This window comes from Myxine glutinosa, chromosome 1 (assembly GCF_964187855.1).
Source record: "Myxine glutinosa chromosome 1, kmMyxGlut1.1, whole genome shotgun sequence".
NCBI lineage: Eukaryota > Metazoa > Chordata > Myxini > Myxiniformes > Myxinidae > Myxine > Myxine glutinosa.
This window is the reverse complement of record NC_136261.1, coordinates 167,172,882-167,189,266: the sequence shown is the minus strand read 5'-3', so window position 1 is coordinate 167,189,266 and position 16,385 is coordinate 167,172,882. Positions and strand designations below refer to the sequence as shown.

At 47.2% G+C, this 16,385-nt stretch overlaps 1 protein-coding gene and 1 long non-coding RNA gene across 2 annotated transcripts in view; both read right to left on the bottom strand.

The window, feature by feature from the left end:
• The window catches only part of LOC137419289 (uncharacterized), a 36,427-nt gene extending 34,562 nt beyond the window's left edge, over positions 1 to 1,865 (bottom strand). The window contains exon 1 of the long non-coding RNA XR_010982817.2: positions 1,776 to 1,865. This is a non-coding gene — a long non-coding RNA (uncharacterized LOC137419289). The remainder of the gene's footprint in view (positions 1 to 1,775) is intronic.
• Positions 1 to 15,879, bottom strand: part of LOC144892562 (uncharacterized) — a 181,491-nt gene extending 165,612 nt beyond the window's left edge. Inside the window, exon 1 of the mRNA XM_078779601.1 lies at positions 13,822 to 15,879. Within this exon, the coding sequence (XP_078635727.1) occupies positions 13,822 to 15,762 (1,941 nt within the window). The 5' untranslated portion in view covers positions 15,763 to 15,879. The remainder of the gene's footprint in view (positions 1 to 13,821) is intronic.
• Between the last annotated feature and the right edge of the window lie 506 nt (positions 15,880 to 16,385).

Sequence of the window (16,385 nt, the reverse complement as noted above, 5' to 3'; positions counted from 1 at the left end):
ACTACGCAAATCCAATGTACGAAATACTTGATATTTAGCCACCTCTCCTGCCATTTCATCCATACGTGGCAAGGGGTACGCATCTAGTTGCGTAAAACGATTTATAGTTTGGGAATAGTCTAACACCATCCATTTCTGGTGATTAGCGCTGGTTGTCACCAATACCTGAGGCCGTCACGGCGATTCGCTCGGCACGATAATACCTTCATTGAGAAGTTTCCTGGTCTCCATAGCAACAAACTTCATATCCTCCCGAGCAAGTCATCTTGACTTCACAGCGATAGGTTTACAATCTGCAGTTAAATTGGCAAACAGCGATGGCAGATCAATGACTACCTCTGCCAAACTACAGACTGAGAAGGTAGGGTTAGTACCCCCAAAATTCATGTTTAAATCAGCATGCCTTCACAAAAAATCATGACCCAAGAGTAGATCAGCACATAAGTCTTTCAGTACCATCAGTTTCACGTTCTTGTACTTGGTCTCATTAGTTCCTAGTTCCACAACACAATATCCCCTTATCTCTTGATGTAAGGATGATGATGCCATATACACTGTTTTCCCCATGGGGAGGATCGGCCAGGCATGGCGCTTCACCAATGCAGCACTCACGTAGCTGTCCGAATTCCCCATGTCAATCAGTGCGTCGGCGACCTCACCATTCACCGTAATCTTGACCACAGCTTTTGCTAGACTGTAGGGCGAAATAGCAGAGAGTGCAGGGGCTTCCAACTGTATACCAGCGGAAGTGCGTCCGACCGTTTTGACAGCTCGGCACACCTTGGTATAATGTCCTTTCTTCCCACAGTTATTACAGATGGCATTGCGAGCCGGACATTGGATACACGGATGTCTCCGATATCCACAGAAATAACATTTGGTAGTAGTTGATATGGTCGTCATTAACTTGGGCATTGACTCCTCCGCCGATGCTGGCTCACAATCGACCATTCTTCCGATTCCTGGAGTGGGGGTCGTGTAGCGGAGATGTTGATCGGAGTATCCTGAGATTGAGTGAGTGTCTGCATCTCCCCTCATCATCCCTCTGATATCGAAGCATTCACAGGTAGATAAGATCGCCCGTAAGAGTCTGAACGCGTCTGAACGAGTTGCAAGGTACGAGCTTGTTCATACGCGTCATGAAGATTCACCAAGTCATTCTCCAATAGCCGTTGTCGTATATGAGGCGATTGCAGACCAGTTATAAAAGCATCACACATGAAATCATCTTGAAGTTCCTGCAACGTACCAATCTGAAAGTTGCAATCTCTACTCAGGTGTCTCATAGCTTGCATGAATTGCTCCGGAGTATCCCCCGGCTCCTGACGGTGGGTAGCTAGTAGATGTCGAGCATAGATCGTTCCATGAGGCTTAATGTGCAAAGTCTCGAGAGCCTCGCAAGCGTCGGTGTAGGTCGCGCAATGGGCGAAATACCAATAGATGGATGTGGACACATGACTAATAAGTACGTCGAGCTTATCTGCATCCATAACTTCAGCTAGCCCACTCCTCGACGGCATTAGTAGTGTTCAGATCCACGTCCGATTCTTTCAGTTTCAGCATCTTGTCCATGGTGATCAGAATTCAAGTTTAATAAATTGTAATGAATGATGGAGAAGCCTTAGGTCAATATCAGGCTTTATTAAACTTGAATCAAGCAGGATCTAAGAAACACATGCAAATACAACAAGAGTATATTAAAGCTAATAGATTGTGAATATTAAGCGAGGTAATACAATCAAGCCATCTCACAGAGTACACTCTCTCAATCTTACCAGCATGAATTATTGTTTGACTTCAGCTCACAGCAGGCCAAGTCTCGCCCGAGCATTAGCACGGCCAGATCTTAAATAGCCTCAATCCCCGAGCAGCCGACACCTTCAATTCCTCTTCTTCTTCTTCACGATAACCACAATGGTTGCCGAGAAAAAGAGGTTTAGCCCGTACGGGCGGACGGACGGACGTATGGATGGACGGACGGCAACCTGAAAACATAATGCCTCAAGCCACATCTGGGGGTGGAGGCATAAAAACAAAAACCTCATCAATATCTACTACCTTTTGAAAATAGTACTTTGTGTAACTGTAAACTGTGAAATAAACATGACAATAATGTCCGTAAATGAAAACAAGAAAAAGTGTGCGTAAATGAAAATTTACATTAAAAAACCATAAACGCGTCCGTAAAAAATAAATAAACAACCTCAATCGATATCTAGCATTTGAAAATTGTACTTTCTATAACTGTAAACTGTGAAATAAACATGACAATGAAAATTTACATAAAAACCTACACACGTCCGTAAAATAAATAAATCACCAAGAAGACGTCATGCGGAGCACGATACTTGCAAAATCCGCCCCCCCAACCCCCCCCAAAAAAAATTCCATTGATACAGTAAATTGTCCATTTCATCAAGATTAAAATTGACAATCTTGATCAAAGCTCGGGTCAACAGGAAGAAAAGTGACAATTTTTCAGATGAAAAATGATGATTTTGTAAGGTTGACCTTGAGGTGACCTTTGACCTTTTGACCTCGAAAATAGTTAGTTTCCCTATTTAGTGACTCAATGTGCAAATGCTGTTCAATTTTTAAGTCAATCGGATGAAAATTGAACATTTAAAAAACTCGTCCTTTGTTGACCTTTTGGCCTATGTTGACCTCAAAAATAGTGGATGGTAGAATTCAGCCTATCCTCCTCTTAGAATCCTCTTAGAATTTCAAGTCAATCAAATGAAAATTGTGATTTTAGAAATTCGGCCTATGTTGACCTTTTGGCCTATGTTGACCTCAAAAATACTTGGTGGTTGAATTCAGTGACCAGATATGCAAGTTCTCTTCAAATTTCAAGTCAATTGGATGAAAATTGAGGATTTTAGAAATTTGGCCTATGTTGACCTTTTGGCCTATGTTGACCTCAAATATACTAGGTGGTTGAATTCAGTGACCAGATATGCAGGTCCTCTTCAGATTTCAAGTCAATCGGATGGAAATTGAGGATTTTAGAAATTTGGCCTATGTTGACCTTTTGGCCTATGTTGACCTCAAATATACTTGGTGGTTGAATTCAGTGACCAGATGTGCAAGTCATCTTCAAATTTCAAGTCAATCGGATGAAAATTGAGGATTTTAGAAATTTGGCAAAGTTGGTGACCTTTGGCCTATGTTGACCTTTTGACCTTTTGACCCCAAAAACAATAGGCTTCTTGCTTTTGACCAACCCTACCATTTGGTGAAGTACCGTGAAGATCGGTTTAGAATTGTGACCTGTAGGCCGGTGACAAACAAACAAACAGACAGACAGAACCACAAACGCAACCAACCAATATACTTGAAAAATCTTCGATTTTGCAAGTAAAAACCCTAAATTGATATCTAGCAGCAAGTCGATTATGCTTGCCGATAATCATAAAGCCTCTATTTATTATGTACCTATGTACGAAGCACGGTTTGTTATTGCTTACAATATGTATGCATACCGGACTTGTAATATTGTATGATTTCGAGGCGAGAGAAGCTCAAGTGTTTGTCAAGTAGCAGAAAATTAAAAGAAGTTTTTGGCAGGTCAATTTGTAGATATTACACACTCTTTGCACTGTAGGCAAACCAGGAAAGGTTGAAACACACACACACACACACACACACACACACACACACACACACACACACACACACACACACACACACCACTCTTATGGTCATGTCGAAAAGTGATCATCACCTGGATCGACAGCTTTTTGTATTACAATTAGAGTACCAATAGGGGGCGCCAAAGACCCCACAATAACCTTCCAATAGGTTGAACCGGTGACAATTAAATCTGTCTGCGAGAAACGAAAAGCTGGTTATCTCGGGTGCACTGAGCAGGAGTCGAGGCGAAAGCGATTCCAAACAGTGGCAGAGGAAAGGTTTCTTGGTTATAAATTTACATGTAAATTGCAAAGCCACGTTTGCCTAGCAATTGCGTTACATGCGTCCTCGAGGTTCAAGGGCACAGAGTTTATTGTGAGCATTCAAAATGAGCCAAGAAACATAAGTTAAGGACTATTCATTTTGATAATTTAATTTTGACCTTACACTAATTATTTTTAGGGGGGGGGGGGGGCATTCACGTGGTTACGTGTGAATGCCTTAATTAAATCAAACACTTGGAAAACAACATTTAATCATCGCGTTGTGATTGAAGATAAGATTTCAAAGCACATACTGGGGTTAGTCTTTTGTTTGTGTTTGCTTTGTCAAAATGCTTCGTGTGCCGCGAGTCAATGAACACCAAATTGAATTAGGTGCTTTCATCCACGACTGGTGGGGTAACGTGTCCGGGCAAATCCCAAGCGTGAGTCCGTGGAGCTCTCGCCCTTTGGATCAAGGAACAATCCAGTGATCCATCCTTTCAAATAGTCAATTCCGGGAAAGGATTGACAATCACGCTTTGTGCGCTTTTCATCGAATCTAATCCGAGGAAGGGAGACGCTTTCGCGCGCTTTTATGACATATTATGCATAACGTGGGGGGCAAGCCCCGGAACGGTGCTGCATGACGAGATGCTTGTCTACAGATTATGAAAAGTGATAAAGGAGTGTAATTTGTATTGTAAAAAGATATCACTTCATACATACAATTTTATATTGATAGACGAAATAAAGGCTTATATATATACATTATATTATATTGTTGTGCATTTGAGAATGGTGTTGTGTTTTTTTTTATTATCGTTGTAAGTGTAATGAAGCTTGTTGTAAATATCACCCTCCAGTTTGTGTATAAAGGTCAAAGGTCGTCCCCTTAGTTATTCCATATACAATCACGTAGCAAATCATAGATTTCCTTTTTTTGTAGTTATCTCCTTATTCTGCGTATTAGGTAAAGGTTCTGTCTTCCATTAGTTGACACTGCATTGCATCAAATGGAACAAGGTAGAATCCCTTTTCAAATTCCCCAAAACCTCCATTTCCAAACGCAATCCCCTTTTGTCAGCTATTGCCAACTGCATTCACCGTCCATTACGCACGAGGTCATCTCGGAGCAGAAGGTGGGAGGAGTCAGCCCAGCGCCAGGAACAAGGCGTGGCCTTGCCAACGCCTCCTCTAGGGGTGGGATCAGTGAGCCCTCGCGACCAATCAAGGCCGAGGCGAGCTCACCGATGGGCGTGTCCTGGAGGCTGGCGGCTTGATCGCCCCAGGGCAATAAAAGCGCACGCGCAAGCCTTTTGGAGGGACGGCAGATGCGCGAGAGAGTTGGCAGTGCACCGGAGCCCAGTAGAGTCCAGTCCAGTTGAGGAGGAGCGGAGAGTCCAGTGGAGCGGCTGACCAAGGAAGCCCCCACAGCAGATGAGTGAGGAGTCCACCGCCGCTGAATCCACCGCAGCTGGGTGGGGTTGAGTTTCTAACGGCAGTTCGACCCGCGGCCGCGAAGCAATGCCGCCGGACGAACGAGTGTGGAGAGTCGGCGGCTGCTCCCTCCCGGCCCGATCGTCCTCTGGTCCGAGCTGAACCTTCCCTCCTTTCCAGCCACTTGTGCCTGCCTTCATTGCCCATTCGTGTGAGTCTGTCTTTGTTTGTTCTGTCCGGGGTTTGTAAGTAAGACTGCCATAGGTAAGCTGGCATTGCACTGTGTCCTTCTGGTCCGTCCCTCTTTCTGTAATTATTTTCTTATTCTTCCTTCTTCCTTGGTTTCTTTGATTGTGTAAATAGTAGTAATAAATTATATTTGTTCTTCCTACTTTTGCCTTCTTCTTCTTCACATCCGTTCATCTTTGAGGTTTCCACATTGAACACCTGAGGAACGATTTGGCCAACGTTCAAGGATCGGGTTAGTTTCGGTTAATAGTTCGTGCCGCGGTTGCTAAAACCGCTCGGCAATTAACATCTGTCTGCGGTACGAACGGGGCTGCGCACCTGCCTTTCCGGAGGTAGCTGTGCAGCGTCAGGGACCCCGTCGGTCAGTCAAAGACGAGGGGATTAATCCCCCCTCGGTAAGGGGAACAGAGGCCGACATTGGGATCCGTAACAATTGGTGCCAGGAGTGAGATTCGGACCTGAAGCGCGCTTAGCGCGCTCAAATTACGAGTGGCCCACAATCTTATTTAACATCTTAAATTTAAAATCGTGCCATGGATGGTCAAGGCGATTGGATACCGGTGGGGGAATTAGAGGGGTTAGGGGTAACCCAGGACCACAGGGAGGAAATGGAGGAGGAGAGCAATGGTGATGTGGTCGCGGGGGTATCAGGTGCACAAGATGGCGCCCTCACGCACATGGTTGGAGAGGCACAAAATGGTGCCTCGCACATGGCTATGGCGGCCGCACCCACTGCACAAGTGGGAGGGATAGATGTGCAAGCCCTCATTGCGCAGCTGCAGGCCGCCGTGCAAATGGGGATGGGAGAACAATTGGAACGAATGGAAAACAGAATGAGGGCTGATAGTGAGCAATTGGGGGCAATGAGGGATGAAGCGAGGGGTACCAGTGCCCAAATTGGGAAGATAGACAGCAAATTGGAGGGGTTAGACAATAAATTTGAGGGGTTAGACAATAAATTTGAGGGGTTAGACAATAAATTTGAGGGGTTAGACAATAAATTTGAGGGGTTAGACAATAACTTTGAGGGGTTAGACAACGGGATAAAAGGGGTGAAGAATGGGTTGACTGGGCTAGAAGAAAAGATGGAAGACAAATTGCGGGAAATAGGGGAGCAATCCGCCCGGGAAATCAAACAGATGGGGAACCAGATAGAGGAGGTGAAAATCGGGTTGGAAGGTAAACTGGATGCTCAGAGGAATGAAATGGAACAGATGAGGGCGGCATCTACTAAAGAGATGGGAGAAATGGGGGAGGAGATAAGACGAGGTGTGAGCGAGGAGGTCTCGGGGTACGCGAGGAGGTAAAGCGAGGTGAGGAGCGTATGGAGAAAGAGGTGAGAACTAGTACGGCTAGGTTACAGAGGGGCATAGAAGATCTAACGAGGGGAGTGGAACAGCTGACGGTGGGACAAAAGGAATTAGTGGAGCAAGTGGAGAATAACACTGCGGTAATGGTGGGGTTAAAGGCGACGCAGAAGGAGATAAAGAACGAACTCATAGCGACAAAGAGGGAATGTCGGGTGGTACATGAGGGGTTGACAAAGAGGTTGGACGAGGTGACAGAGGCAGTGGAGACGAAGGACCGGGAGGTGAGGACGCACATAGAAATGGTCAAGGTGGCCTTAGAGGACGAAATTGAGGAGACGCACCGGGAAATAAAAGAGGTGAAGCAAAAGTTAGAGGATGTGGAAGAGGGGGTGAGTGAAATTAAGAAGAGACGGAGGGAAACTAAGAGGGAGATAAAGGAGGAAGTGATGGAATTGATACAAGGTCTGTGTTCAAATCATGATGATGTCTGTGGAGCAGTGGAGCACTAACCAACTAAAGAGTTTGCAGGTGGTGGAGGAGAAGCGGAGACGAGGTGCCAAGGTGAGTGGCGATATACTCGGAAATGTATATGGTGTGAGGGGAGATTCAGTCGGCTTTGGGGTTGGTTTGGACCCGGGTGTTCATGAGAGGCCGCTGGTGAAGTGTACGACAGGTACAGAGTGTGAAGGAGGAGGTGTGCGAGGATGTCCGACGATGGGGTGTGTGAGGAAAAAGTGCGCGCCAAGGAGTGAGTGTGCTGTCGAGAGTGAGTTGGCTGTAGCACGTGTGCGGGGGGGCACATGGAAGCGCGTAATGGGGAGTGTTACAGGGGATGTAACGGAAGAATGCACACCTGTGGTGAGTGTTACGGAGGGTGTAACGGGAGAGTGTGCGCAAGAGGATGCGCGAAAAAGGTGTGTAACAGAGGATTGCATGATTACAGAGTGAGCGGTCGAGAGTAAGGGTGAATGCGCGACCGAGTGTGGTGGTGAAAGTAGTGAGAGTGACACGGAGCGTGAGTTGGTTGTGGCAGGTGAGAGAGAATGTACACCTGGAATGAAAGGATGCACACCTGGAATGGTCGAGCGCGTGTGGGAATGCACGCTTGAGTTGGTAGTGGAGCACGTGATTGGGTGTGCAGAGGAGAGCACACCCGTGGTTGTCACAGAGGATGTGACCGAGGAGGGGGCGCGAAGAGGTGTGTTGGTGAGGTGTGCGAACGACGAGTGTGTGCTAAGGTGTGCGGTGGTCAGGTGTGTGATGAAGTCTATGAGTGCACCTGGGTGTTGTATAAGAGAAGGTGCAATGACGAAGAGCATGGAGACAGCTGGATGTGTGAGCAAGGAACGGATGCGGGGCGTGAGCATGCAAGTGGAGCATCGACACTAAACGGGATCGTGGTTAGATCGACTTGTAGCCGAAGCGAGCCCTCGGTTCGTGCCGGGGTTTGCATGCCGCGGGAACCAGCGGGGATCGTAACCACGGCGGTTTCAAAAGAACCGCCGTACGCGATCCATGCCGGGCCACGTGCTGAACGGCCGCGTCCGTGCGCCGCTAGGCGGAACGGGCGGCCCGGTAGGAAGGGTCGTCACGGCAACCCCCTGTGGTTGAGACGTCCCGGCAGGGCGAGATCGGGCCATCGGACGGCTCCGTGCCGAGATGGTGCGTGGAATCTCGGCCCGAGTAAACCTTCCCTGAACCAAGTGCCGGACGGATCCAACCGCGGGAGACGAACAACCCGCATTCATTGCTCGGCTTTGCAAAGCCGGGCTTTGGAAATGAATTGGCGCACCGAGAGGCTCAAGTGAGTAGACGTGTGAGGGTGATAGCAGTAGTGAATTTGAACAGCAAAATGTGTGATTGGCTGAAATTTGAGAGCAAAATTGGTAGTGAGATATGCCCGATGTGGTGGGATGGCAACTTTGCCATCTCTCACATAGAAGGGGGCAAAGGAGCAGTAGTTTTATGGGGTTTGGCAGTGAAAACTAGCCCGGGAGGGTTAGGATAAAATGCTAGGAATCTAGAGAAGATGCCCATAGGTAACTGTAGGTTAAGCCGCGACATTGGATAGGCAGTGGGGACAGAGAGAGGGTATTTGGATGATAATGACGAGGGAGCGCAATCATGTAAGGGGCGACGGGGAAGCGCGAGTTTTTGCAGGGCACCAGGTAGATCAGATGATGCCGTGTGTTTAAAAGTGAACAGGTGTATGGAGCAGTGTATGAGTGAGTAATGGTGGTTGTGTGGTGTGTTGACCAAATGGTCCAGGGAGGAAGGAGGGTACAGGTGGCACCAGGAGTGATGGCACAGGTGTGCAAATACAGGTGTATGGAGAATGGTTGTGTGGAATGGATGGTCGTGGAGTGAGTATGGTGGAAACTGTGGAGTGGAGTGGATGGTGCGAAGGTGTGGATGGGGGAAAGGAGGATGGACCCCATCACGAATACCCCGGGGAGGGTAGTGTAAGTGTTAGGTAGAGGGTACAGGTAAATTGTGGTTGGATATTGGCATCTGTGGTGCGTGTGGAAGAATGGTGTTTGGATGGGTGCATTGGTGTCGTGGAAATGGCTGGGCGTGTGGCCTGTTAGTGTGTGTAGTTAAATGGGCACTCCACCACTGTGAGCATGTCGGCCAGGTGAGGCCGCAGGTGGGCTCTGTGAGCCGTTAGAGTTGTGGATGGGGCCCGAGGATCCGGAGGACGGACCCGGGTAGCCCAGTGCCAGAGAGGGCACCGAGTGGGGAGAGCGCCAGAGGGCCTTCCCCAGTTAGATAGGTTAGGGTAAGGAGCAGGTAAGCTCGGAGGCAACTACAGTGGTGGAGGTGTGCAGGTGGGTAGACCTGCTGGGAGAGCCACACGACCCAGTCCTGAAATTGTGCAAAGGCACAGGGAGTTGAATCGGGGGAGTGAGACCCCAAATTGATGAGCACCACAGTTTGATCAATGGGAATTTGGTTCTTAAAACCGCATAGAGTAAGATGGCCAATGGTTTTGCAGGGAAAGGCCCCGGGTAGTGTAAAGTGTGTTAATGTCATTTAGGAAGTAGTTAGGATTAAGAATCTCCTCGCACCATCTACATCCACTCACCTGAGGTGACAGAACTCCACACCATGCCATGTTTTTTTTTTTTTTTGTGCAAATGTTTGGAATGTGAGACGCATCATGACGTGGGTGTGACATTGTGCTTTGTTGTTCCATCTCTCCCTCCTTATGAGGATTGATGATGAATTGGGGATGGCAAATTTGGGTTAGAGGGATTGTGATGACGAATTTGGTATTATGGGAAATATGGGGGAGACGTGACAGTAGTGACGAATTTGTAAATGTGTAGATTGTTGTGTACATATGGGGTAAGGGCAAGGGTAACGTAGGTAACAGGGGGGGGTGACGCACGGTAGGGACGAGCTTTCTCACTTCGCTCTCCGTATGCACCTCGTCTTGCATTGCCTTGTTTGATGTGTACCCTTGTGACCTTACCCCTCGCTCGCCTGTCTTCTACCCCCCTGTCTCCCACCCGAGGACTGTGCTCTCTGGGCACCGAGGGGAGCATGCGGGAGTCCGCCATTGTGTGCCCGAACCCCCGCAACCAGCTCCCTGCATCTATGCACCAATAATGGACCACATGTCTGTGGCTGAGCACCACTTATGGACCCCACGGGTTGGGGCATGGCCCCTCTGCTGGAACCGGCCATGATGGCCCGAGATCTTGCTGGCAGACCTTGGTAACATGGCACCTATGCCATACAGGTGAACCACTCATAGTCGGTCCCTGTGGGGCATAAATAAAAACGGACACGTTTTGTGCATTTCATTTTATTATGTCCAAATAGGCCGCCAGTAAGAAGAAAGACAACATCAGGAAGAACATTGGCCAGCAGAGGGAGCCGAAGAGCAAGAACACCACCAGGGGTTTGTTCATTTTTATTGTGAACTGAGATGACTGTGCACTGGTTGGTGCTTTTGGTGCTTTATGGTGCTTTGGTGCGTTTTTGGTGCTTCATGGTGCGTCGATGCAGGGCAGGCTGTCTCCCCCCCAAAAGAACAATCACAGGTCCTAGGTTAGTTTTGTAAATACAAGTAGCGTCAACTGTGAATAATGCTCCCCCATCGTTCATGTTGTAGTTTGAAGACAATTCCGCAATTCGGTTAGCAGTGGGCGTAAATCTGTTAGATAGGGTGCAATGCAGCAGCGGCACATATTTATTTGTGTTTTAAAACTGTCACACTCAGGGTCAGGTTAAAAGTAGGGGGAACTACACCTACGTGCCACACTAAAGGCAAAAGTTTAATAGGCCCGGGACGTGCCTAAGAGGAGGAGGGTGCAGTGTTGTGGATTTGAGAATGGTGTTGTGTTTTTTTATTATCGTTGTAAGTGTAATGAAGCTTGTTGTAAATATCACCCTCCAGTTTGTGTATAAAGGTCAAAGGTCGGCCCCTTAGTTATTCCATATACAATCACGTAGCAAATCATAGATTTCCTTTTTTTGTAGTTATCTCCTTATTCTGTGTATTAGGTTAAGGTTCTGTCTTCCATTAGTTGACACTGCATTGCATCAAATTGAAACAAGGTAGAATCCCTTTTCAAATTCCCCAAAACCTCCATTTCCAAACGCAATCCCCTTTTGTCAGCTATTGCCAACTGCATTCGCCGTCCATTACGCACGAGGTCATCTCAGAGCAGAAGGTGGGAGGAGTCAGCCCAGCGCCAGGAACAAGGCGTGGCCTTGCCAACGCCTCCTCTAGGGGCGGGATCGGTGAGCCCTCGCGACCAATCAAGGCCGAGGCGAGCTCACCGATGGGCGTGTCCTGGAGGCCGGCGGCTTGATCGCCCCAGGGCAATAAAACCGCGCGCGCAAGCCTTTTGGAGGGACGGCAGATGCGTGAGAGAGTTGGGAGTGCACCGGAGCCCAGTCAAGTCCAGTCTAGTTGAGGAGGAGCGGAGAGTCCAGTGGAGCGGCTGACCAAGGAAGCCCCCACAGCAGATGAGTGAGGAGTCCACCGCCACTGAATCCACCGCAGCTGGGTGGGGTTGAGTTTCTAAAGGCAGTTCGACCCGCGGCCGCAAAGCAACTCCGCCAGACTAACGAGAGTGTGGAGAGTCGGCGGCTGCTCCCTCCCGGCCCGATCTTCCTCTGTAGTAAGGAAAACATATGAAAATCTGTTAACTCAATTGTTACCAAAAAATTCCTTCACCAATATGTTTGTAAAGGTGTGTAATAACATGTGTTAAAATGTTGAAGGTCAACTCCCGTGGGAAACCCAGAAAAAAAGCTGTTGAATTCGGGTACCGAAAAATTATTTTCGAGAATTTTTATTTTTTTTAATCGGCCCTTAAGTAACTTATGAGGGGTCAAATAAGGGTTTTTCATGATTCTGAGTTGATTGTTAACATTTATATTTCACCACAGACACTCCTTTGTGGAAAAATAATTTCTAAATATATCTCATTTTCTACTTTGCAGGACATGGAGTCTAGCAGTATGGATGAAGACGTTACTCCACCTGTGCTCAATTGCTTCATCTGTGCACGCTCGGATACACCAGCTGAAAGGCTCATACAGGCAACTCCAAATAGTCTAGTAGGAAGTCTAGGTCCCCCTGCACCCCCCGGAGATATACTTCTAATCAGTGTTTCTAGATTGGAAAACATGTGTAGAAAATGACTAGCTATGGCCCCAAGCTGAAAAAATGTCCCACATACCATGTTTATGCAAATTACTGCTGCCATTATCAAAAAAACGATTTTTGACATATCTCAGCCAATATTGCAGATAATTGAAAAATGAAGGTGTCTAGACCCATGTTTTGAAGGGCATAGATCATGATAGAACTATTCATAACATGATTACATGTGTCTATGGTATACTAGTATGCTAATTAGTGCTTTATTTACAAAATAATCACAGTTTTACGAAATAATAGACTCATATTAAGGTCCGTCTACACAGACGTTAACACAAAGTTTTATTTTTCTAAATATTACAACTGTCAAAATAGTCCTAGCACTCAATGTGACCACTCTTCTCTTGCTTGTTTTAGATAAACATCATTAGCATTAGTGATTCTACACTGAGTCAGTCATCATCATTTTCATCGAAATCGTCAGAGTCAAACTCTTCTTCTCCTTCCTCTTCCTCCTCCTCTTCGTGCTCTCCTGTGTTCAGAAGATCCACCAGTGAGGTTGGTAGGATGGGACCACTGGACCACATTGGTTTCAACAGTCCTTCATCAGTCCTTATCCATCCTTGCTCCTCATAAGGTTTTGGCTTTTCGATGATAGGTTGATCGGCTCTTTTGTACAATGCTACGCGGTGGTTCACACGCTGGATGTGCGGCTTCAGGGCAGACTGGCATGGAGGAAGGCGAGCCAGATCAACCTTGGACTTGGATGTGAGGGTCTTGTCCTCTCCCACCATTTTTCGTAGCAGCTTGGCACGGACAATGTCCACTGATGACTCGCGACTCTGGCCGTACATCACACAGGTGAATTTTTCTAACTGCCTCTCCACCTCAGGGTTGGCATCCCAGGTGCTTCATCGAGGTGCTCTCGGTTGCAAGACTGGGTCATTCTGAGAAGCACAGCAGGGTCAGAGATCATGATGTTCTCCTCCTCAGTGAATCTCTCCATCAACAGCCTCTCCATTGCCTCACACACTGTTTTGAGGCAAAAGAGGGACTTTGCGTAGGCCTTTCCACTGAGAACACCTTTGAGAGATCCACTTGTTACTAGTTGTGCCTCAAAGAGAATCTCTGCATATCCAGAACCACGCATCTTGTGTCCAGTGAGCATCCCGATGTAGTTCATGGATGTGTGGAAGGGTCCAATCGTTACTACATGACTAGCAAATTCATTTGGCCAGCGCCAGATGATGGGAAGGGCTTTCATGCAGACACCCAGATCAAATGTATTCAGGACCCATCTCTGACCCACCTCAGCAGTTGCTGCCTCGGAACGCTTCAGTAGCTCACGAACAACTGCGTTGTCTGTGATCGGTTGGTGGATAGGCGTGCAGTAGTCGACTGTTGATTTGCTGGGTGGGGGAGAACCAGTTGCAGAGGTGAAACCCCCTAGCCCAGGCACAGGCTGCAGGCCACAGCTTCCGATGTATCTGATGAAGAGCCAGATGTAGTACTCTTGCATCGTAGTGGCATAGACTGTGTCATTCTCTGCTGGCGGTGTGAATGATGAGCCTTCAGGGAACTTCGGGCCAACGCGAGTAAAGTGCAAGGGTGGGAGAGTTTTTGGTGTGTCGACCTTCAGGCTACGCTGTTGTGACCTATTGATGGTAGGTAGCATTCGGTCCTTGCTGCTCTCGAACCCGGGCTTGACCTCCTGCACCATGATTCCTCCAGCACTGTTTACAATGTTGCTGCCGTGCACACTGGTAGTGGTTTTATTCAAGTTGTCCCACTCACAGTGGAATACAAGGTTGCCCTCTCCTGTCACAATTTGTGGTGTACGATAAGTTGAGACTTCATCCAGGACCTTGGCGAGAGCAGTTTCCAACTCCAAGGCGAAATCGTAGCTCTCAGAGTGTCCAAGCCTGTGTAGTATTGTGGTGAGCTGTTTGCTTCGGAACAGGTGCCTTACAGTCACACAGAGGAGAATGTGCTTTGGTAACTTCCATTTTCCATCTGACACTGCACGGCACAGATCTTGTCCAATGGAGAAGACCAGACGCTTCACCTTTTCTGTCTCGATGCCCTCCTTGCCAGTCATTAGCACGCTGAGAAAGCGGACAAGGTCTGGAGGTAGGATGTCTTCAGGATTGAGCTCCATGTCTTCAGCTGTTGGTGGCCATGGTTGGTCTTTACACTCTCTGAAAGCCTGTAGAATACCCTGGCGAAGTTGGAGGGCAACATTTTGGTTCTTGTTTGTGCTTCCGAGTGTGAATGCTCGTGCGAGAGCATTGGAAACTGTTATGTTTGAGCTGTGCACAAGCCAGAAAGAAATGACATCACATTTGTCATGATCAACCTTCGTGAAGTGGATATGCTCCTTGATTGGGTCATTCTGTAGGCGTTTCAGTAGTTTCTCTGACCGATAATTTGAGTTCTCATATCCATTCAGTTTCAGTTCCTCGACATAGAGCAAGCGCAAGGAAGAAAGCTGTAGAACTTTATTCTGCTGGATGACCTGGGTTTGAATGTGTTCCAGTACTGAGTTGAATGCCTTTTCATGGGCGGCTGACATGCAAGCCTGCTCCTTTGGTGCTTCGGCTCTGTGAATCGCACGCTCATAGTTGTAGAATGCTGTGCGGAAAGCTTTAAAACATGACGGATGGTGTTTGGCCTCACATGCAAAGAGGTCTTTGTTTTTCACCTTTCGATGGAGTCGATAGAGACCCATTTTCTCAGCCCGTGTTTCGATTTGCTCCCATGCATTTTCTTTGTTTTTAAAGGATGGGAAGGTTGTAGGCCTCTCAGTATTGCGATGAGCATCTTTGGTCTCAACTTTCTCACAAAATATACACTCTGGCGGGAAGATGGGTTCAGCAGAACCTCCTGGTTTACGAGGAGAGTGATGCCATGATGAGGTTGATGGCCCTGGTTCTGTATCATCTCCCAGACGATGAAAGTGGCGGACAAAGTGCTTATAACACTTGCTGTGATATCCTACTCTTTCTAGGTCATCAGGAAGAGTTGCCGGGATCTGATCACATACTGATTGCATACGACATGGGGAGTCATGCGGTTGGTTGAGACGTCTATCCCGGATCTTTTGAAGCAGTTGCAGTTTTTCTGAAGCAGATCCTTTAATTTTACGGAGGGGCGTGAAATCCCCATGATCAGACATGGATGGTACATGAAGGATGCATGTAGGAGGAGAGCTTTGGGCTGCAGGTTCTACACTCCGTTTTCTTTTGGGCATGCTTGCTGTCGATGTCTACCATCACTGTTAAATGACAAATAAGAAATCACGAATGATGTTAAAAGTGCCTGTGAAAGGAGGCTCTGAGTTTTCAGTGAGGTAACAGAGGTTCTGAGTCATGTTCTACACTAGGGTACTTTTTAGCTGACTAAACCATGTTTAGTGGCATCAAAAGTGCTAATAGCTAAAACATCTAAATTCTTCCACACTAACGTTAGCTATCTAGGCCAATGAAACATTGTGCTAAGTTACTGTAGCTAGCTCAGCTGTCGTGCCTCTTTCTGGTTCAATTCATATACAGAAGTCAACAGATATGTCTCATGTTTGGCATTAACAAAAGTTTAAGTTACACCGACATTAGGAACATACTGTACATAGATGAGGCTAGCTTTAACGTTAGCTAACATGGTGCTAGCTGGCTCAGCTGTTATTCTGCCTGTTTATGATTTCATGCAGAAACTGAAGTCAAGAGTGTGAGTAACATTATAGTTAGCATCTTACCTGGCTAGATTGGAGGATGAATACCAAGAACAACACACAGATGGAATGGAAGACTGAACTTTCAACTGAGGTATTCAATAACATCAACGTTACCAATTGATACGAGCGCGCGACATTACCAA